Raw genomic sequence first — 20087 nt, forward strand, 5'->3', positions numbered from 1 at the left:
TCCCAGGCTCCCCGAGGCAGCAGCAGCAGGGATCCAGGGATTTTCTTGCAGAATATTCCCAAGGTAAGGAATGCCACATCGTGGGAGTGTCCTCTTGACCCCTCACAAAATTCCTGGTGAGCCCAGGAGGGATGCTGCACGTGGGGCAGCATTTCCCTGTCCTCTGGAGATGTTTACCTTGGGTAGGACACACAAAATTCCCCCAGTGCTCAGCACAGGTCTGGGCAGCTGAGTGGCTTGGCCAGATTTGGGAAAAGTGCCCCTGTTCCCCGTGGGGTCCTGGTGTGGGGATGGCCCTGGAGACACCAGCGGAGCTCAGGGCCAGCTCCTCCCTGCCCTGCCTTTCCCCAGCTCTGCTGCCTCTGGGGATTTGCCTGTTTTGGACTTTTGGGTGCCTGCGTGTGTCCAAATGTCCTGCCTGGGTAAATCAGCCGGGAGCACAGAGCCTCAGTGGCCTCTAGTGGCTGTGGGACAAAGATCCCAGGAAAGGGGGACCCGCAGCCCCCCAAGCCCCCCAAACAAGCAGCACTGGGGGTCCATCCCACCGGAAGCCACTCTGCCCATGGGGAGACCAAAGGCAAAGGTAAAGCCCAAAAAAAGCTCCAAGGCCATGAGTGATGGGGGAGCACCCAGCAGGATGGGGCTGCATCCCAAATCCCTCTTGGCCCCATTCCCTGGCAGGGATGGATGGAGAGCTTTCAGGCAACCACTGGGTTTTTCTCATTTTTGTGTTAAAAAGCAAGAAAAAACCCCAAGTTTTTAAGGAAGGTAAAATTTATTTCATGCCTTATCCCATTTTTCTAAAGTGTATTTTCTGTCTGATGCCACAGTACAAAACATGAACTCCAGCGGTGAAAACAGTTGAGCCAACGGATCAAAAAGGGTTTGATTCCGTTGAAATGACCGTTTTTGTGTCTTCTCCACCAAAGGTCACTAAAGCTGCTTCCTTCTGAGTAATTGTGACTTTTCAACGAGGGAAGAGGGAAGAACTGACCCATTTTATTCCCCAAACCCACAACGTTTGGGGGCAGGATGGAGCATCCCCTTCTGCAGCCCATGCTGCTGTCCCTCCTCTCTCCCCGCCATGATAAATAAATTACTTTAGGAGTGCTGGCCTAGTTTAACATGCCCTAGTTTTGATGGAGGAGGGGAAAGGAAAAAAAAAAAAGAGAGAGAATATTTATTTTGAGCAGTTGCTTCATGGGTGTCCTTTTGGGATGAGCTTTGGGGGACTCACCCACTCCCCCCTGCTCCTCTTTGCCCTGGCTGCAACACACTGCCCTCAATTTCAGTTTCTTTTTCTGAGCTGCTGCCTAGGTGATGTGGGAAATGAGTGGTGGGGACACTGATCCAGCCCCAAAATCGTTGTCCATTGCTCTGAGCCCCCCAGGACTGGTGTCATGCCAGGGGTTTCTGGGGGCTGATGCCTCAAAGCCTGTGGAACATGAGCAGCTTTAGAGGAGAATGAAGATTCACCTGGCTCTGGGTGTAAGCAGTCAGGGTTGGCTTTGCTGCAGGAGCAACTGTGTTAGCACCTTCCCCCAGCACCAAAATCCCTGGGAAAATGGGATTCAAGTGTGTGTTTGGGCATGGCAGTGGGATTTCACAAGTGCTCTGGGTGTCGCTGGGACCTTTGCACCGCACTCGTCCCTCCCCTACCCTGCTCTTCCAAAGGTGCCAAGTTTCCTCCGGTAAATAAACCTGCAAATGGCTCTTTTCTATACATTTTATTTTTTCCTCCTTTTTTTTCCCACCCTTGCCAAAACAAGCAGCCCATATGGGCAGGGTTGGGTGGGGATTTTTGCAGTTTCCATGGGGATTTGGCTCTGGAGCTGCTGGGTGCTGGCTTCTGGGGTTTGGTTCTGGTTTTTTTTTTCTTTTTTTCCCTCTGATCCCTGTAACCGGAGCGTGGTGATGGCACCGGGCTCCCTTCCCGGCTCCGGCATCTCCCAGCCAAGGTCACCGGGGAGACCGTAGGCAGCCGCCGCCTGCGTTGGGCCATCTGTTAAATAATGTATGCAATAAACTCCTGCCCCGGGGCCAGCTTAATCCTTAAATCCTCCTTCAGAACACCATCTCCCGGCCGTGCGGGATGCCCGGCTCTGTCTCTTGGGCGCATCTTTCCCCACCATCCCCCATGAATGGCTCTCTCCTCGCCCCTCCATCCCGCATCCTCCCGTACGCGATCGCGCCGGGCTCTCCTGCTCCATTATTTATGCGCCGTGCATGAAAGATGCATATAAAAGAGCGGTTCATAATTTAGCAGAATCTCCTCTCCTTTCAGCCTCCCTTCCCCCTCTGGCTCCAGGCTTTCTCTGGAGCGTTACCAGCCCCTCCCAGGCCTCCAGGTGTTTTTGGGGGGATCTGGGGCTGTGCTTGCGCCCCATCCTCAGAGCACCCACAGACGGGTCTGGGTGTCAGGGCGGTTTAAGCGCTCAGAGGTCTTTTGATGTATGGGATAAAGTGGGAAATGGGGTTTGGCAGACCCATAGATCAGGTTTTTATAAAAAGGAGGGGTTTTGGGTGAACTTAATTACCCCAGTGCTGCATCCAGCCCATGGTTTTGTGTCTAAGAGCTCCCGAGCGCTGTGTCCTTGGCACATGTGGGATGCTTTGCTCTTCTCTGGCTCTGTCTGCTCTCCCAGTGCCCTGGGCTCGTCCCCAGATGTTGACTGGGGCAAAACCCATTAGTCTGGGAGAAAAACCTCCCTTCTGGGGGCCATCTCATGGTTTGGAGGCACAGCGAGTCCCCCAGCACAGAAAATCCGGGGGCCAACACTGTGTGCGCTGCGTCCAACCCACACAGCCACGACCTCGGAGCTGAACTCGCTGGGGAAAAATTGAAACTAATTGGGGATTTTTCAAGGGAGCAATTTAACAAAGCTCCTCATCATATCCTGGATGTGGGAGAGCCTGTGTGGGTTTAAAATGGAGCAATAAATAGCAAAGGTGGTGGGGACAGGAGCATTGTGCAGCCTTCACACCCCAGCTCCCTGTGCCACCCCAAATTAATCCATCTCCCCCCAGGTTATCCTGTACAAATCCCAGCTCAGCAATATCCTGCTTTTATTGCAATATATGATTTTCTTTGCAATAAAATCCCACCCCTGGACCTGCTTCCCATCTGTGATTATATTCTTGTTCCCTGGGCACAAAGGTTGGCTCGTGCCCTCGGTGGCGTGGGCAAAAGGGACAATGGCCTTTTTTAACACCAGGATTTGGGGTTTGTGGGGAAGGGAGGCAATACTGCAAGGGAAATGCCCATTTTCCACACCTTTCCCACCAGTGAAGGGGAAGCCGCCTTTTATTCCCCGTTCCCAACAGCCACTCTCAGGACCCAACGTTGAATTTTAACATTAAATTTGTGCCCCTCAAGTGTTTTCCCATCAAACAAAAAAATCCCACAAATAAATATTAATTACAATTAGTTATTCAGGTTAACAGGGGTCTGTGCTAGAGAGTGGGGAGATTTTCCTTAGCTATTTTGGGATTATTTGAGGGGACAGGGACGGATGCTCATGCTGCTTGGCCCTGGCAACCCACGGGAAAACACGGCAGATCCGCATTTATAATTTTTTTTTTCCATTTTGTTTCATTTTCCTTTTTATTCGGACATTGCAGAAATAGCCCTGTGTAGTGGATAAAAGTGCAACATACACAATATTTAAGAAAAGGAGGAAAGAAAAACCTGCCTTGAGGTCTGTCAGTCAATTGCAAACAGAAACAAGAACCAAGCCCGGGCACCAGAGGCGCTTTTTGTCCCCCCCCCACTTTTTTTTTCCCCTTTTGTTTTTATGCACGTCATGCAAAATAGTTAAAAAGAAAGATTAGAAAAGAGAAGTCAGAGAAAACCCCACGAGAGATCGACCGAGCCCTGGAAAGAGCAGAAAGCTCCGAGTGCTGCTCGTCTCGGGGAGGGAATCGCTGCCCTCCAGCATCTCCAAGTGTTTGGCACTCTTGTGATTACATTAAATAATTTCTTTTATATATATGTTTTAATACAGTCTATTAAAGAGAGGAAACTGCCACAATATAAGGAAAAAAAAAAAAGAAAACCAAGATCACCCACACTACAGACTGCATGGTAGTTAGAAAAGCTGAGCGACCCCCCCACCCCCCCATACATATAAAATCTGTCCCTTTGCTCACAGCAACCAAGAAGTACAAGCTTTAAAAAATAAACCAGCAATTCTTCCTTCAGGCCTTTCCTTTATAAAAGTTTTGGTTTTCCCCCTCGAGAACCTTAAAACGTGACTAAAATTAAATATATATATATATATCTATTTTATATAATTTCCCAACATCCAAAGACATCAACATAAAAAAAAAAAAAGAAACTCATACAGAAGGGGATAGCGTGGTACATCCAAGTGCACGGATTCATTTTTGCAAGATTAAATCATGTAAACAAGGTGCCCGCTGGGAACAAGCCTGGCCGGAGGGAGACTCCAGGGGCTGTTCCCCCCGCTCCCCCCATCTCCCGCTGCTCCCTTCCCTCTTACCCCCCGATCTAGCGCGGCGCAAGGTTCATCAGCCCGAGAAAAGCCATCCCGAGTAATTCAGAGCCGCGGCGTGCCTCCTCCGTCCGTCCCTCGGGGCGGGGGGTTTGAAGCAGGTGACTATTTTCCCGATTACACAGCTATATTTGAATTTATTATCATTTTTGAATTCACGGCTGGGCTCTGGCTCGCTCGCCGCCCTCCCCTCCGCGCGTCTCCGGAGGGCAGGACGGGCGCGGGGCTGCGGGCGGCGTTCCCGGCGCTCGCTGCGGGGCTGGGGTCATTCTCTGCCGGTCACCTGGGCCATTGTAAACCGACCCCAGCCCGGGCCTCGGCCCAGCGTCCCCAGGGAGGCTTTAAACACCGGGAGGGGCCTTTTCGGAGAGGTTTTGCAGCACATCATCAATTCTATCATCTTCAATAACCACTAGAAAGCAGAAAGAAAAAGAAGAGCGGTGAATTTTCTCCCCCCGCACAAGGTCACCCTGGGGGGGTTGGAGGGGTCCCACATCCCTGGTGTGGCTGCTGGCAAAGCGACACGGCCCCGACACGCCGCAGGGCACCGGGCACCGTGTCCCGTCCCCGGGGAGCGTCCCCAGTACCGCCCGCCCCGGCGCTGGTGCCCTGTCCCTGGGGACACTTGGCAAAGGACATGTCCCCAAGGAGGGTCCCCTCACCCCTGTGCCCTGCGGATGGTCCCCAGGGAATGTCCCCTGTCCCTGAGGAAGGTCCCCGCTGCCCTGTACGCGGTGAAGTGCCCAGGGCACAATGTTCTGTCCCCAGGGAAGGTCCCGGCTACCCAACACCGCGGTGACAGTCCTTGGGACGTGCTGCCTGACATCCTGCGGGGAGCCTGGTGCATCGTGCCCCGTCCCCGGGGACGCTTCCCGGTGCCCTGCATCCCCAAAAGGTGCTCGGCGCCCCATCCCTGGGGAAGATCCTCGGAACACGATGCCCAACATCGCTCAGGGAGCCCGGTGCACCATACCCTGTCCCTGGGGACGGTCCCCAGTGCCCTGCATGCCTGGAGAAGGTCCTCGGGACGCGATGCCCGACATCCCCAGGGAGAGCGGTCATCGTGCCCCGTCCCTGAGGACGGTCCCCGGTGTCCCGCATCCCCGGGGAAGGTTCCCGGTGCACGATGCCCAGCACCCCGTGGGATACCCGCTGCATCCCGTGTCCCGCATCCCGGGCGGCTCCCGGCGCGCCCCGGTCCCTCCGGCACCCACCTCTCTTGCTGCGGCCGATCTGCCCCAGCTTGGGCGGCCGCTTGCCCTGCCCGCCGGCCAGGAGCCCGTCGCCGCCGCGGAGGCGAACGGGGAAGGGCAGCTGCCCCACGGCCGCGTCCCCCGCCAGCTGCCCCTCGCCGTAGGGCGGCCCCTCCGACATGGGGGCGGCGGGGGGGGACCCGCCGCCGCCGCCGCCCCCCGACAGCCTCCCGGGGCGCGGGGCCCGCGGGCCCGGGGCAGCGGCGCAGCGGGCGCGGGGCGGCCGCCCCGTCACATCCCGGCCCGGCCGGCGCTGCTCGCGGCTCCGCGGCTGCGGCGGCGGCTCCGGCGGCGGCGGCGATAGAGGAGCGGGAGGCGGGACCGGGCGGGGCTGGGCGGGACCGGCTCGGCCCCCGGCACCGGCGGCGGCGCCGCCCCGCGGGCTGATCCCGCACCCCGGGGATCCCCGGGACTGCCCCGCCGCCTGCCCCGCAGCGTCCCCGGGGAGCGAGGAGCATCCTCAAGGAGCCCGGGCCTGCCCCGCCGGCTCCCCGCGGAGCACGGAGCTGTCCCGGAGCATCCCCGGGGTGTCCCACAGCATCCCCGGAGATCCCAGAGCTGCCTGGCAGACACTCTGCGGCTTCGGGCTCTGGATTCCCCAACCTGCCCCTCAGCATCCCTGGGGAGTCCAGAGCTGCCCTGCAAGGACCCTCGGAGAGCTTAGGTGGCTCCACAGCACCTTTGGGGTGCCCAGAGCTGCCCCACAGCCACATCTGGGGAGCCCAGGCCACCCCACAGCCACGTTTAGGGAGTTCAGAGTGAGCCTCCCCAGCCACTCCTGGAAAATCTGGAACCAGCCTGGGGAGCCCAGCGCCAGCTCCCAGGAGCCCTGGGCACAGCCTCACGTGCCCTGCAGAGCCATCTGGGGGCCTCTGGCACTGTGTGGGGGGCTGCAGGGTGGGGGGGACTGGGTGTGCGTGCTGGGGGGACTGGGGGCCCCCAGGATCCCTCCCTGCACGAGCCTTTCCTGGGACACTGCAGGAGCACTCCTGAGTCACTGTGAGGTTTCCATGGGGTTTTCTATGCAGAGTCACCACAGCAGCGTGGGTCACTGGGGTTATTGCCTGGCAAAGCGAGTGATGGGAAGGTTGGGGATAACATCTTGGGACAGGCCACAGCTGTGTTGGGGTGTTCAGGCATCTGTGGTGCATCTCCTACAAAAGGGAGCAGGAGGACAGTAGCAACAGCAGCAAAGAACCTGTTTGTGCAAGGCTGTTGCAGGGTTTCTCTGGAATTGGGAGCCTGGCTCATTTGGGGCTGAGCAGAATGCAAGGACAGGGTGCCTGGTGGTGCCAGGGCTGGGGTGAGCTGTCCTGGGGCTGCTCCCATCTCCAAAGCCCTTGTCTGCTGAAATCCTCAGCCCCCAGAGCTGCACAAGCCCCTCTCCCCTGCACTCCTGCCCGCCCCCGAGCTGTCAGCTCCTTACATAAGGTTGCGGCTACGCCCGAGAAATCACAGGGAAAGCTTGGAAACAGGAGGCGAGGGGTAATGGGGAAGCACAGCCCCTCCAAAGAGTATTTTTAGGCTTTGCCTGATGCTCCATTCCTGGGCAAAACACCGAGGCTTGAGGGCGTGCCCTGCACCGGTCTGAGGGGGATTGACCTCCCCGCTGTCCCCAGTGAGGGGATGAGGCTTTTTGGGGTGCTCGTTCCCCTGAAGCGGAGGGACACCTCTTCCAGCAGATGGGATTCTGCCCTTTCAATCTGTCTGCTGGGTTTTGGGGCTGCAGTGTGGCTTTTTGAGCTCTGTTCTGCTGTTCCCTCTGGCATTCTGTTCTGCGGGCTGCCTCGCCCTGCAGGCAGCCACCGCCATCTACAGCTGGTGGGACACGGCCCTTTCCCAGCCCTGGAATAACCAGGGAGCTGCTCCTCCTCATAATCCAGCCCTGGGATAACCAGGGAGCTGCTCCTCCTCATAATCCAGCCCTGGGATAACCAGGGACCTGCTCCTCCTCAAAATCCAGCACTGGAATAACCAGGGACCTGCTCCTCCTCAAAATCCAGCCGTGGATTTGTGCCCCACAGCTAGAATGGCCTTCGGACACTGCCCGGCTGCTCTGGTTAATGTTCAATGAGAAACAACTCATCATTTTCACTGTAAATTCAGGGGGTTTAAAATGCCAGTCGATGGGGACGTTTCTTTTTTAAATGTGCCTGGGGGATGTGGATGGCTCTGCCTGGAGCAGGGCTGCCCAGGGGCTGCCTCAGTCCTGGGGTTTTCAACTGCTCCTACTTGAGGCTCCCTCATTCCCCTGGAATGTTTCTCTAATTGTTCTCCCCAGCAAATGTTCACTGTAGCAGCACTTGGGGTCCATTAACCCTCTTGGGTGCATATGGGATTTATGGCAAAATAGGAGTGTCAGGGAAGAGAATTTTCCTTTTTTGTGTCCGTTTGGGGGTTTGGCAGCACCTGTGTCATGAGGGGACAGCACTGACTGTCATGTCCAGTGCAGGAGGGACAGGTTTCCCCCTCAGCCAACCTCCATCATGGCTTGGGAGGATCCAGGCTCACCATGTCCACCTCAGGGAGGACAAACCTCACCACTCCCCTGGAATAATCCAACACAGACACACTTTTCATCCTATTTTATTACTTCACACCTCAATTGCTATCCCAAGCCAAGCCAAGCCAAGCCAAGCACAGCCATCAGCCATTAGCCACAGCACTCTCACATCCCCATCCTCACACCCTGGTGTGACAAAGCCATTTTGGGGGGATCACCTGTGTTCACACCTGCTGGTACGAGCTCTCCGACAGCCCCTCCTGCTCCCTTAGGTCTTGCAGCCCTCTGGCAGCCTCACAGGAATTCTGCAGCCTCCCAGAACCCTTAATACACTTTATTACTGTTTTTCCCATGTTTTTATCAGCTGGGTAAGGGGCTGCAGGCTCTGTAACCATGACACGAACCCTGCGAGTCCAAACCTTAACAGAAGAGCTTCAAGCTGCATCTTCCCCCAAGCACCTCACCCTTTGCAAAGAATCATCTCTCTCAAAAACACCTCCATAGCACAACGTGAGCCCTGATCAGCTGCAGAGTCACCTTTTCAAACTCTGCTTTGCCCCCTTGGTGAAGCATCTGCTCCCTCAAGCTCCCTCCCCTTCCCCAAAACCCACCACCCAAGCAGCGAGGCGACAAAACCCCTTTGCCAGTGGCAGCTTTACATCCAAAGTCTCCCCGCTGAGAACCACAAGAAATTAACTGTTGTACAAAGGAACCACCCTGGTGATGCCCTGCCTGCAGATTGGGCACTTTTTGGGCGTGGGAAGAGCCTGGTAGCACTCGTGGCAGGAGCAGACGTGGCCACACTCCAGGAAGACGCAGGATTTGGTGCTGCTCAAGCAGACCACGCAGGCGTTTTTGAGAGCCTCGCCGCCCTCGGTGCCGGTCAGGCGCTCCTGGGCCTGCCGGAACTCCTCCTGCATCTGCCGCAGGTGCTGCCGCTCGCGGTGGTGCCGGTACTGCTTCCGCAGCAGGAAGAACAGCACGGCGCACGTGGCAAAGCCAAAAACCACCGTCAGCAGTTTCCAAAACCGCACGCTGGACTCCTGTTTCTGCAGCAAGGACTCGAAATCCAGGGAGCTCAGGTAGTAGGGCATGCCCTGCTTGGGGGGCTGCAGCTTGATGGTGGCGTTGTCCAGGACCAGCTCTCCCACCCCAGTCAGGGCCGTGCCCACCTTCAGCATCTGCTCTGTCTCCTGGATGCCCTTGGGACGCTCCCCGCTGATGTAGTGGCCGATGACGTCCGTGAAGGACTGGACAGAGGGGTGGAATTTCTCATACACCGTCTCCAGGCCGAGCTCGGCAGCGTCCAGAGGCTTCATCACCCGCACGGTGACGCCGGCGCTGTCCTCAGCGGGGACCAGGTCGAAGGGGGTGGTGCTGGTTCTCTGGTGGATGATTTTCTCATAGTCATTCCTGGGGAGGGAGAGGGGGGGAAGTGAACTGACTGCCTCTGATGGGAAACACAGCCTGGAACATCCTGCTGGTTTTGGGGACTGCCAGATGGGACATGCCCTGAGTGGAGTTTCGTTGATGGGGGTCTCTGGAGTGTGGAGCCTTTCAGTTCTGAGGAGGCTGTAATCTGATCCTAAGACTCCTCCCATGGGACACTTGATAAAACCCCGCCCCGGGTCTGTGTCCCCCTCTCTGTTCTCGGCTCTCTGGGCTTTGTTCGGGCTCCCACCAGGGCATGGTGTGGAGGGGGGGGAAATAAAATAGACTCTCATGCTCAACAAGGAAGACACTTGTCAGTCTGTTTCCTCTGCTGTCTGCTGTGCCCTCCCTGGACATAATTGTCACTGTAGCCACTCGCCGCTGCACTGGAGAACACCTTTCCCCTCATGGCATTGCCCAGGGGTGCACGAGGCCACTCCACCCTCACTCAGTGCTCCACAAGAAGTGGGGGCTCCCCCCATCCCCACCTCCTCACTGCCTGTGCCATTCCCAGCTGGCACAAACCATCCCACGAGGGGAAGCACCACGTGTCACACATCCCGATTTGGTGTTACCAAACGCTTATCAAACAGCATCACTGGGCTCTGTTTCAGCAGTTCTGGAACCCCTGGGTGTGGGGATCACCCAAATGCAATTAATTTCTTTTCTGCAAGTGGTTTTTTTCTGAAATGCCATCCTCTGGTGGGGTAACGAGGTGGGGCTGATCAATCTTCAGCCCATGTTGGGTTACTCGATGCTCTCTTCTCCTCCAGCCCCTCTGTGAAAGCCCTAAAATCAGCCAAACCCTCCATTATGGCAGCTGTCACTGTGGAGGCTACTCTGGGACCCAGCTTTGAGGCACTTGGTCACTCTGGCCATGCCTGAGGCCATTTCAGGCTGTCAGACCCCCCAAGGGTACCACAGGAGTTTGAGGGTGCCAGGCACATACCAGAGGTGGGTGGTTCTGTTCCACACCATCTTGTGCTCCTGCAGTGTCAGCCTCTGAACCACCCCCTTGCAGTTCTCCACGAACTGACTGCTCAGGGTGTCCTTCACCGAGCGCACCACACCTGAAACAGGAACCAGGGGCCACGTGAGGGCTCGTGAAACCACCCCTGCACCATGGGGAATGGCTTCACTGGGCTGCTAGGAAGAAATCCTTCCTTCCTGTGAGGCTGCTGAGGGTATCCAGAGCAGCTGTGGCTGCCCCTGGATCCCTGGCAGTGTCCAAGGCCAGGTTAGATGGGGCTTGGAGCACCCTGGGACAGTGGAAGGAGTGGAACTGGAGGAGCTTTAAGGTCTCTTTCTACCAAAACCATTCTAGAATTCTAAGATGGGGGCAAAAGGGCCAAGAGCTTGTAGTTTCTGCTGTCAGGAGTCTGTGGCTGCTTGGTGTGGGGAAAATGACCTGATGGGCACGGGAGGAGGAGCTGGGGATGAAATCCCCCAGTGAGGAGCAGCTGTGGGGCAGGAGGTGCCCCCTACCCCCGACTTCAGGTTGTGTTTGAAAGGAATGAGGGATTTGTCTTTACAAACAAACTGTGGTAGATCAAACTAGATACTGAGAGATAAGAGAAACAGTGGGAAGAACCACAAATTCCACAGGATTTTCACTGACTGACACAAGGGAGGGAAAGTGAAAGTAAAAGTGAAGGGAAGGTTTGAGAAAGGAAAGGAAAGGAAAGGAAAGGAAAGGAAAGGAAAGGAAAGGAAAGGAAAGGAAAGGAAAGGAAAGGAAAGGAAAGGAAAGGAAAGGAAAGGAAAGGAAAGGAAAGGAAAGGAAAGGAACATTAGAAGGGAGCCATAGGTATTAGGCATTTCGGGCAGTCTGCACCTCTCCAGTGCCTCAGCCAATAGGGAAAGAGAGAGGGAAATGCGGCCGGGAAGCGAGAATAAAAAGGAGGCTGCATCCTCTAGTAATTTGAGAGACCCCATGGGAAATGCCTATGACCCCTCTCTTAGTTCGAATAAAGTTACAGGACTTCTCTGTTTCCTTTTTGGACATAAATCTCTGGTGTCTGTACACGACCTTACCTTCTATGACCGCATAGGGCACGCAGCGTCCGGGCGCCTCCAGCAGCACGGCCCGCAGGTCCCCGTCCAGCCGGACCTTCCTGGCGCCCTGCGGGAGCAAATAGAGGCCGCGGCTCAGCCGGCGCGACCAGGCCGCGGCTCGGGGGCCGGGCACATGCATTCCCCCGTCGCACCCCTCACACCTACCTCGAGCCCGCGGGCCACGCGAGCCTTCTGCCGGTAGATGGAGTAGAGCAGGGCGGTGATGGCGGTGCTGGCGGCCAAGAGCACGGCCTGTGCGGCCGAGGGCCGCCCGCCGCCCTCCATGGCGGCCAGGCCCGCCGTTACCACGGCAACCGCGAGCCGCGCCGGCGCCCGGCGATGACGTCACGAGCGGCGCTCTGGCCGCCGCATCGCCGCCATCGAGACGAGGGGTCCGCCAAGGCCGGGCGGGGCGCAGGGGCTCCGCAGAGCCCTGCTGGGGTGCGGGGTCACACACAGTGTCCCCCACACAGGCTGTGAGTCAGGGGAGGCGGCTCAGAGCCCGGCCGCACGGAGCTTTAGGGGGACAAACGCCATCCTTGGAGTTTGGGGGCGGGACAGGGGGCAGCCTTCCCACCCCTTCACCGCGGTCTTGGGGAGGACATCAAACTCCAGCCTCACCAGTATCTGAGGGGGATTAGCCCAAATCCCAGCCATCCCTTAGGATCTTGGCAGCTGGCTCCAAATCCTAATGCCCCTGGGTGTGTGTGTGGAGCATCCCCCGTACTCCCCCTGCCACCTTGGGGCTGGAGGGGCAATCCAAATCTCACCTTCTGCTAAGTTTGGGGGACAGTGGTCAGACCAGCGCCTGTCCCCCGTGGCTGGGAGGGTTCATCTCTCCAAATCCCAGCCCTATAACACCTTGGGGAAGGGCTTACAACTCCTTACTGGGCTGTGGGGCAGCAGCACCACGTGGACCCATTGCGGGGGCTCAGCCTCAGGACGCAGCCCCCAGGCCCACTTTCCAGAGTCCCTTTTCCCACCCCACAAAGGGCCATGGCAGGTCCCTGCCGGGGAGGACACAAACCTACCCACACCCCCATCCCCCCATCTCCTTACCATCGCTTATTCTGGGAAAGTAGCAAAAGGGGAAGAAAAAAAAATAGCAATTTTTTGTAAATTATTGATCTTCAGGCCCTTGGTGCTAATCTGGAGTGGGAGGGGGGGGGTGTAGGCAAGTTGAGCTCTCCAGTGGGGTCCAAGGGGCCAAACACCCATCACTGCTCCCCCGACGTGGGCGGCACCGCCTCCCCCCCAGCTCTATATTTAAAAATTCAAGTTGCCATGACTACACAGATCAGCTCTCCCCCGCCCTCGGTGCCGCAGGAAAGCACCGTGGACCCCGCAGCCCCCCCTCCTTGGCTTGCCTTTCCAGGGGTAAAAGCAATATAAACCCCCCAGACTGCCTCAGAGCCGAGCTTTACTCTGTCGTCCGCCGGGGTCCGGGCAAGACACAGGCGCCGTCACACCGCAGAAAACACACATTCATTTTATTATTATGGCCGCTGTGGAGGAGGCACGAGAGCAGGTTCATGTGCGGGGCCGGGGGGGGGTCTCTGGGGTGCAAACCCACCCCCACCATGGGTCTTCCTGCAGACGGAGCCGCCGTCTTGTCCAGATTGCTCCCCGAGGAGGGTCCGGCACCGGCTCGGGGCGCACCGAGGGCACCTCGTGTCCCGCCGGCGCTCAGCACACGGCGGCGCGGGGCCCGCGCAGGCTGCAGCCCCTCATGTCGCTGGCCAGCCGCAGCACGGCCGCTCGCTCGGGGTCCCCCAGGGGCGGCCCGGTGCCGAAGGCCTCATCCTCCTCCTCCTCCAGGATGGAGCTGAGCCTCGGGGCGCAGCGGGCCCGCTCGGCCGGCGGCCGGTAGGGACACTTGGCGTTGAGCAGCCTGCGGAGCGGCACCAAGGGCACGATGGCGTCGCCCAGGAGCTGCTGCTGGACGTGGCGGAAATCGCTCTGTCTCTTGAGGCGCTTGAACTCGTTGAAGGCGGAGGCCGAGGTCTGGTAGAGGAGCAGGGCCATGGCGCGCGCCTTGTCGGCCTTGGAGACCAGCACGGCGTGGCAGCGCAGCACCACCGCCTTGTTCTTCACCTGGTGCCGGTACACCCAGGCGAACACCTTGGGGTGCCGGCGGTCGGCGGCGCAGTAGGTGATGCGGTGCAGCAGGTACGCGTGGCCCGGCCGGCGGGCCCCCTTCTCGCAGGGCGTCATGCGGATGCCATGAGGGCCCAGCGTCAGCGTCATCTTGGCCCCGCCGGCGCCCGCCTCGCTCTTGGCCCAGATCTTGCCCACCGCCTCCTCGGTGCAGCCCTCGCCCTTGGCGTGCAGGGTGACGGCGTTGCCCAGGTACCTCACCGTGTACGTCGGGTCCTCCTTGTTCAGCTCCACTTTCTGGCGCTTCCCGCGGAAGACGCTGCCCAGGCGCTCCAGCGGGCACTCGGGCAGCAGGTCCGGGCAGGAGCGGAGGAAGCCGGCCAGCAGCGCCGCGTAGCTCAGCCCCGGCCCCAGGCTCTTGCCTTTGCACTTACGTTCATTTTCCACCAGCACGAACTTGCTCCGGCGCCAGGGCAGCATCTCGGCTCCGCTCCGCTACCGCCGGCCTCGCTCGCAAGCAGCGGGACCACCCCCCCAAGCCCCGGAGCCGGTCTGGGGGGTGTCCCCGCGCCCCCCGCGCAGGGGGTGTCGTGCCCTACCCCGGCAGCGGGACGCGGCCCCGTGTCCGATCCGGCTGCCCACGGAGGAGGATGCGGAGCCGAGGAGCCGCCGCGTTCCGGGTGCCGCCTGCGCCTGATGCTGCGGGAGCGGCGGCGGCTGCGGGGACGCGGCTCCTCCGTGGGCTGCTCCACCTCCCCGAGCACGCGGGGAGCCGCCGGTGAGCGGCCCCCGCCGGTGAGCGGCCCCCGCCGGTGAGCGGCCCGGTGCGCGCCCGCTCCGTGCCCCGGAGGGAGAGGAAGCCGGGGGGAACCCAGCCCCCCATCCCCATGCAGCAGCCAGACCCCAGCGCCGAACCCACCGGCGTCAGGGGAAATTCCCTCATTTCCCACCCGGGTGGGGTGGGGGGGATGATTTGGGGAGGGTCAGATGATGGCTTCTAACACGGGAACGAGAAAAAGGTGGGGGCTGCCACCCCAAATCAGTACGTGTCACAAGGGTGTGTGCCAGGATTTGCAGATCATGCAGGTTTGCTGGCGTTTTTTCCTCCAAACCTCCCATTTGCTCCTGTTATTTCCAAGCCAGTCAGATCTCCTTGCTTCTCCTCTCCTTTTGGGCTGAGCTGGCTTTTAACCTGTTGCTTTTATCTCTGGCCAAGGCCCTAGGACAGCTTCTCTCCAGGAGAAATGGAATGTTATTTTATTTCCCCACGGCACAGCTTGGGGGGAATTTTCTGGGGAGCACTGCAAGGTTTCAGCCCTGCAGTAGAGTCTGAGGCTGCTCAGGATTCAGTGCCTTTGGCTCAAACCCTGATTTCCACCTTTTTTTTTTTTTTTTTTTTTTTTTTTTTGCCGTCTGGACATAAAGCAGGGAGACCCCTGGGCTTGGGGATGCTCTGTTTGCCTTGGGATTAAAAAACGGAGAGGAGAAAGGTGTAGAATAACACCATGTTCCCCCACTTTTAGTCTGCTTGGGGAAGAAAATCAGAGTGGGGTGTTGCAGGGAACGGGAAGCCATTTCCCAGCAGCTTCTCAGATTTTCTGCAGTTTGAGTGAAGCAAATACAACCTTAAAATAGCAGCTTCACAGGCAGACAGCACCAGCCCCACTCTCTCACTGCCGCGGCCTTGACAGCCTTGTAGGATTTTGCAGCCAAAATAATAAAAAATGCATTAATTTGTCTGTTTTTCAGCTTTTCTGATGCAAACATGGGCTGTATGGTTTGCTCCCAGTGCAAGGATGGTTTTGGGGAGATGGCAATTAGGGAATTAGTGTTAATGAGGGAGATTTCTATCCATGCTAGCCTCTGTCTTTCATAATTTCTATTCTTGTTGACTGAGGTGAGGGCTGTGTTTACTTGCTCAGTGTTCATATTGAGAGGGCAGATGTGCACCCACCCTGGAAGCTTCTTTATTTAGAGATCCCACATTATTGGGGTCGGGGGGCTGTGGTGTCCCTCTACCCTGGTTTGATCCCACAGTGCCACCCACAAGTTGCCCTAGGACTGGTTTTCCTATTTTCTAGAAAATAGGTTTTTCTATTTTCTCCCAGATTTTGGGGGTCAAGGGAGGCTCTGCACCGCATTGTATATAGGGGAAAACAACCTGGATTTGCACTTGAAAGCTGAGAAAAAGAGTTGTGGGCTGGTTCAGGGCTGCCAGTCCCTCCTCTCACTCACTGCCCTGGCAAATGTGAACTGTCATTGCTGGGCTCCAGAGTGAACAAGCAACCTGGCAGTGGGTGGGAGATGGATTTCCCGATTGTCCCTTGGACAATACAGATCTCAGCATCCCAGATTTGGTTTCTTGAGGTGCCTGTGGCGGTCTCACTGTCCCATACTCAGTTTCAGCTCCCAGAGTTTCAGCCCCATCAGAAGCTACTCCCAGTTTGGATGCTGCTTCCCAGCCTGTTGTGGCTCCTCAGTGACCCAGCAGCAAGATTTGATGGCAAAACCGGCAGGTAAGGTCAAAATCCTCCCAAAATCCAACAAACTGGATTTGGGAGGATTTTGACCTTACCTGCCGGTTTTGCCATCAAAATCCCAGTGATAAATCCCTGGGACCTGTGGCAACCGTCCTTGCAGCTAGAAAATGGGGCAGGAAGCTCCTTGGGCAAGGGGAAAAATAGAGAAATCTTTAATTAAAAAGCAATTTGATGATCACCTGGGAGCCCTTTACCTTGTGTGGGCTGATTCCCATGGAAGCACCAGCCAAACTGAATTTGGGCTCCAGCATGAGGGCATCTGAAACTGGGCTTTTGACCTGTGTCTTCAGCCAGATTCCCCTGCTGCTTGTAGTTAGAAGAACTGGGAAAATATAATTGTTATGATAATTTTTTAATGCTTTTAATCTTATTAATTTATTTCTTTTGATCTCACTGATCAGCAGCTGTTGTTCCTTCCCATCAGGAATGATTTAAGGACATTTTCCTTTGGAGCCACAGAACCAGTTTTGAACTGAGGAGGAAAAAAACCTCCAGGATGGCGGTGGAAAAATGTTCTCCTGGGACAGAGAAAGGAGGAAGTAAATAAAAACCAGGAGAAAATGGAAAAAATGAGGCAGCAGGCAGGGAGAGGATGTGGGAATCCCTGCACACGGTGCTGTGGGGGCCAGGGCTGCCCCTGAGGATGCTTCCCAGAGTTCAGCTCAGCTTTTGCAGGAAAACCCCCATTTTCAGGCTTGCCAGGGCAAGGACTCAAGGGCAAAACCCCACAGCTGGAAGGTGAGCTAAGGAATTCCTACTGAACACCCACCCAGGGCTGGAATAACCCTTTGCCAGGAGATAATGAAATTTGAGGAGCCTGGGGCTGAGGATGGGGGGCTTGCACCCTCCTTGGAACCCCCAGGTGTTTTAGGCACAGATGCCTGGGGTCAGGGGATGGTGTCTGGGGTCAGGGAATGAGCCATGGAGCCCCACACGAGCTGTCACCTCTCTCATCACTTGTCTGCAGGCGCCACAGGGTGTGATGAAGTCGTCCCCCATGTCACTGCCAAAGGAGAAGGGCACAGAGTCCTGAGGTCAGAGGAGGGGAGAACACCTGCGGAAGACCTTCATGCCCCGATAAATACAGAGCTGCAACAGATTTGCCCCCCAATTCCTCCAAAAACACCATGCAAAAACTTCATTTCCCTCCCCAAACGATGGGGCTGCTGCAAAAGCGGCTGTCCCTGAGGAGCAGTGGGGACAGCTGCGTGCCGGGGCGTTATCCCGGCGTCCCGGCCAGCCTATTTTCCAGGCGAGGAAATATTTAACCGCGGCGTCAGCGGGCAGGGCAGGCAGCTGCAGCCATGGAGAGAAGCGGGCAGCACCCGCTCCGTGCTGTCCCCCCGGGCCAGCCCCAGGGTGACCATCTCCAGCTCCTGCTGCGCCGCAGCCGCGAGGCCAAAAACTGCGCCTATTGCCCCTACAGCCGCTTCCCGGTGGGAGCTGCGCTGCTCACCGCCGGAGGGGAGATCTTCTCGGGTAAGATGGGATCTGAGACACCCCCCCCGGGATTTTGGGGAGCCCCCAGCAAGCCTTGGGTTCTGTGTGAGGGTGTAGCGGGGTCATGCCGGGGTGCTGGTGTTGTGTGTCCTCCCCTGCTGCCTGCTGGCAGCCGCCATCCCGGACCGAGCCAAAGATCACAGCGGATGGGAAAATAAACAGGGGAAGCAGGGAAAATGGCTTTTCTTTGTCAATTCCCTGGGGAGAAAGGAGCTGGTGGGGTTTGGGGTGGCTGATGCCAGGGTTGTCCCTGCAGGGTGCAACGTGGAGAACGCCTGCTACAGCCTGGGGATGTGTGCCGAGCGTGGTGCCATTCAAAAAGCCATCTCTGAGGGGCACACCAGCTTCAAGGCCATGGCCATCGCCAGGTGAGGGTGCTCTGAGAGCTGCAGTGCTGAGGGATGGGGTGGGGAACCAGCAGGACAACACCTGGGACAGCTTCTTTTGCAGCAGCCCCATCGTTTGGAGAGGGAAATGAAGTTTTTGCATGGTGTTTTTGGAGGAATTGGGGGGCAAATCTGTTGCAGCTCTGTATTTATTGGGGCATGAAGGTCTTCTGCAGGTATTCTCCCCTCCTCTGACCTCAGGTCTCTGTGCCCTTCTCCTTTGGCAGTGACATGGGGGACGACTTCATCACACCCTGTGGCGCCTGCAGACAAGTGATGAGAGAGGTGACAGCTCGTGTGGGGCTCCATGGTTCATTCCCTGACCCCAGACACCATCCCCTGACCCCAGGCATCTCCCCCTAAAACACCTGGAGGTTCCAAGGAGGGAGCAAGCCCCCCATCCTCAGCCCCAGGCTCCTCAAATTTCATTATCTCCTGGCAAAGGGTTATTCCAGCCCTGGGTGGGTGTTCAGTGGGAATTCCTTAGCTCACCTTCCAGCTGCAGGGATTTGCCCATGAATCCTTGCCCTGGCAAGCCTGAAAATGGGGGTTTTCCTGCAAAAGCTGAGCTTCCCACAGATCCTGTCCAGCTCTTGTCTCCCTTCTGCACGGGAATCCCAGCACCCACACCTTGTTTTGGGGTTGTTAATATTTAATGGGTCGCGGGAATCTGCTCGAGGGTCAGATTCAGCAGGTTCAGAGGCACTGGGGCTCACACTGGTGGGGTAAAAACACAGGATGTAAGCCCAAAATATCGTCTGGGGGAGGTAATGCTGATAAGCCAACCCAAAATACATGTAGTAGAGGGGGATGCTCCCTGTGAACGTGAGAAAATGGGATATATGAGTAATTTGGGGAAGAAATGCAGGTTCTTCCCTTCTTCTTCTCCCTCATCTGGCTCTTCTTTCTCCTCCTCCAGTTTGGCACAGACTGGGATGTCTACCTGACCAAAGGAGATGGCACCTACATTGTCAAGAAGCTGGAGGAGCTGCTGCCTACCTCCTTTGGTCCTGAGGACCTGAAGAAGGTCTGAGCAGTGTGGCCACCACCAGTCTTTGCCCTTAGGCACAGGGCACAATGGTTTTCCCTGATTTTCTCAGCCTGTAAGCAACTTTTTGGGGACAACACAGTGGGAAATTTGTTTATATTGTTAAGTTGCCTGTTCCTCTGTCTCATCTTCTAATTCAGTGTTGATTTGCAGGCTCCAGCTCCACCTTGCCCCGAGGAAATGGCAAAATCAAATCATAGAAATTCTCTGTTATTAGTAAAAAATGCATCCAGACATCCCTGTAGGCAAGGGAGGACATGGCTTTGGTGCAGAACTCAAACAGGCTTTGGTACAGAAACCACTCCTGAATAATGCAAAATCGTTGCTTGGGAAAGTGCTGGATCCTTCAGCTCTAAAAAGAAGTGAAAGCAAGAGGGAAAAGGTCCATCAACCCCAGCAGTAATTAGTGACCCAATCCAGATTACGTAGATTGCAGGATGGTTATTGCACTGACCATGTCCTTTGCTCCTTTCTTTCCAGCTTGTTTTTCTTGCTTTCATTCTGTTTGGGGTGAAGAAGAGGACAAGTTTTTGGGGTCTTCTGGAGGGTTTTGTGCCTCCAGGATAATCCCATTTCTTGATTGAATATTGATTTGTAATACAATGATAAATGAATTCTTTACATTTCCTAGCCAGCGCTGGGTTGAGCATTTCTGCCTTGCCCAAGTGAAATAAAAGCAGTTCTGGTTTATCTCCTGCAGTTGTAAAGTGATGAAACACAGGGAGTGGGGTCCTGGGGCTGTCCTGGCAGGGCTGGGGGT

At 56.8% G+C, this 20087-nt stretch overlaps 4 protein-coding genes across 5 annotated transcripts; 1 reads left to right on the forward strand and 3 right to left on the reverse strand.

Annotated features, from left to right (window-relative positions):
• Positions 1 to 3565: 3565 nt before the first annotated feature.
• CAMK2N1 (calcium/calmodulin dependent protein kinase II inhibitor 1) lies at positions 3566 to 6026 on the reverse strand. The gene is made up of 2 exons (XM_064730779.1): positions 5729 to 6026; positions 3566 to 4926 (listed from the first exon to the last, which is right to left on the reverse strand). Exons 1-2 carry the CDS (start codon positions 5886 to 5888, stop codon positions 4856 to 4858), a joined length of 231 nt encoding a protein of 76 aa, XP_064586849.1. The 5' UTR covers positions 5889 to 6026; the 3' UTR covers positions 3566 to 4855.
• A 2311-nt stretch (positions 6027 to 8337) lies between these two features.
• Positions 8338 to 12077, reverse strand: MUL1 (mitochondrial E3 ubiquitin protein ligase 1). The gene is made up of 4 exons (XM_064730557.1): positions 11922 to 12077; positions 11736 to 11823; positions 10651 to 10771; positions 8338 to 9683 (listed from the first exon to the last, which is right to left on the reverse strand). The coding sequence occupies exons 1-4, from the start codon at positions 12039 to 12041 to the stop codon at positions 8963 to 8965; spliced, it is 1050 nt and encodes a 349-aa protein (XP_064586627.1). The 5' UTR covers positions 12042 to 12077; the 3' UTR covers positions 8338 to 8962.
• Positions 12078 to 13229: 1152 nt separating this feature from the next.
• Positions 13230 to 14802, reverse strand: FAM43B (family with sequence similarity 43 member B). Its single transcript, XM_064730582.1, has one exon. It carries the CDS (start codon positions 14331 to 14333, stop codon positions 13443 to 13445), a length of 891 nt encoding a protein of 296 aa, XP_064586652.1. The 5' UTR covers positions 14334 to 14802; the 3' UTR covers positions 13230 to 13442.
• Positions 14803 to 17575: 2773 nt separating this feature from the next.
• CDA (cytidine deaminase) lies at positions 17576 to 20022 on the forward strand. 2 transcript variants are annotated; one of them, XR_010442587.1, is made up of 5 exons: positions 17576 to 17872; positions 18150 to 18261; positions 18507 to 18564; positions 19199 to 19382; positions 19481 to 20016. XR_010442587.1 is itself a non-coding variant. In XM_064730625.1 (4 exons), the coding sequence occupies exons 1-4, from the start codon at positions 17698 to 17700 to the stop codon at positions 19310 to 19312; spliced, it is 459 nt and encodes a 152-aa protein (XP_064586695.1). In that variant the 5' UTR covers positions 17576 to 17697; the 3' UTR covers positions 19313 to 20022. The 2 variants fall into 2 exon arrangements, 1 of the variants encoding a protein (XP_064586695.1); XM_064730625.1 differs by having other exon boundaries at positions 19199 to 20022.
• The last annotated feature ends 65 nt before the right edge of the window (positions 20023 to 20087 follow it).

Source organism: Zonotrichia leucophrys, chromosome 21, assembly GCF_028769735.1.
Source record: "Zonotrichia leucophrys gambelii isolate GWCS_2022_RI chromosome 21, RI_Zleu_2.0, whole genome shotgun sequence".
Classification (NCBI taxonomy): domain Eukaryota; kingdom Metazoa; phylum Chordata; class Aves; order Passeriformes; family Passerellidae; genus Zonotrichia; species Zonotrichia leucophrys.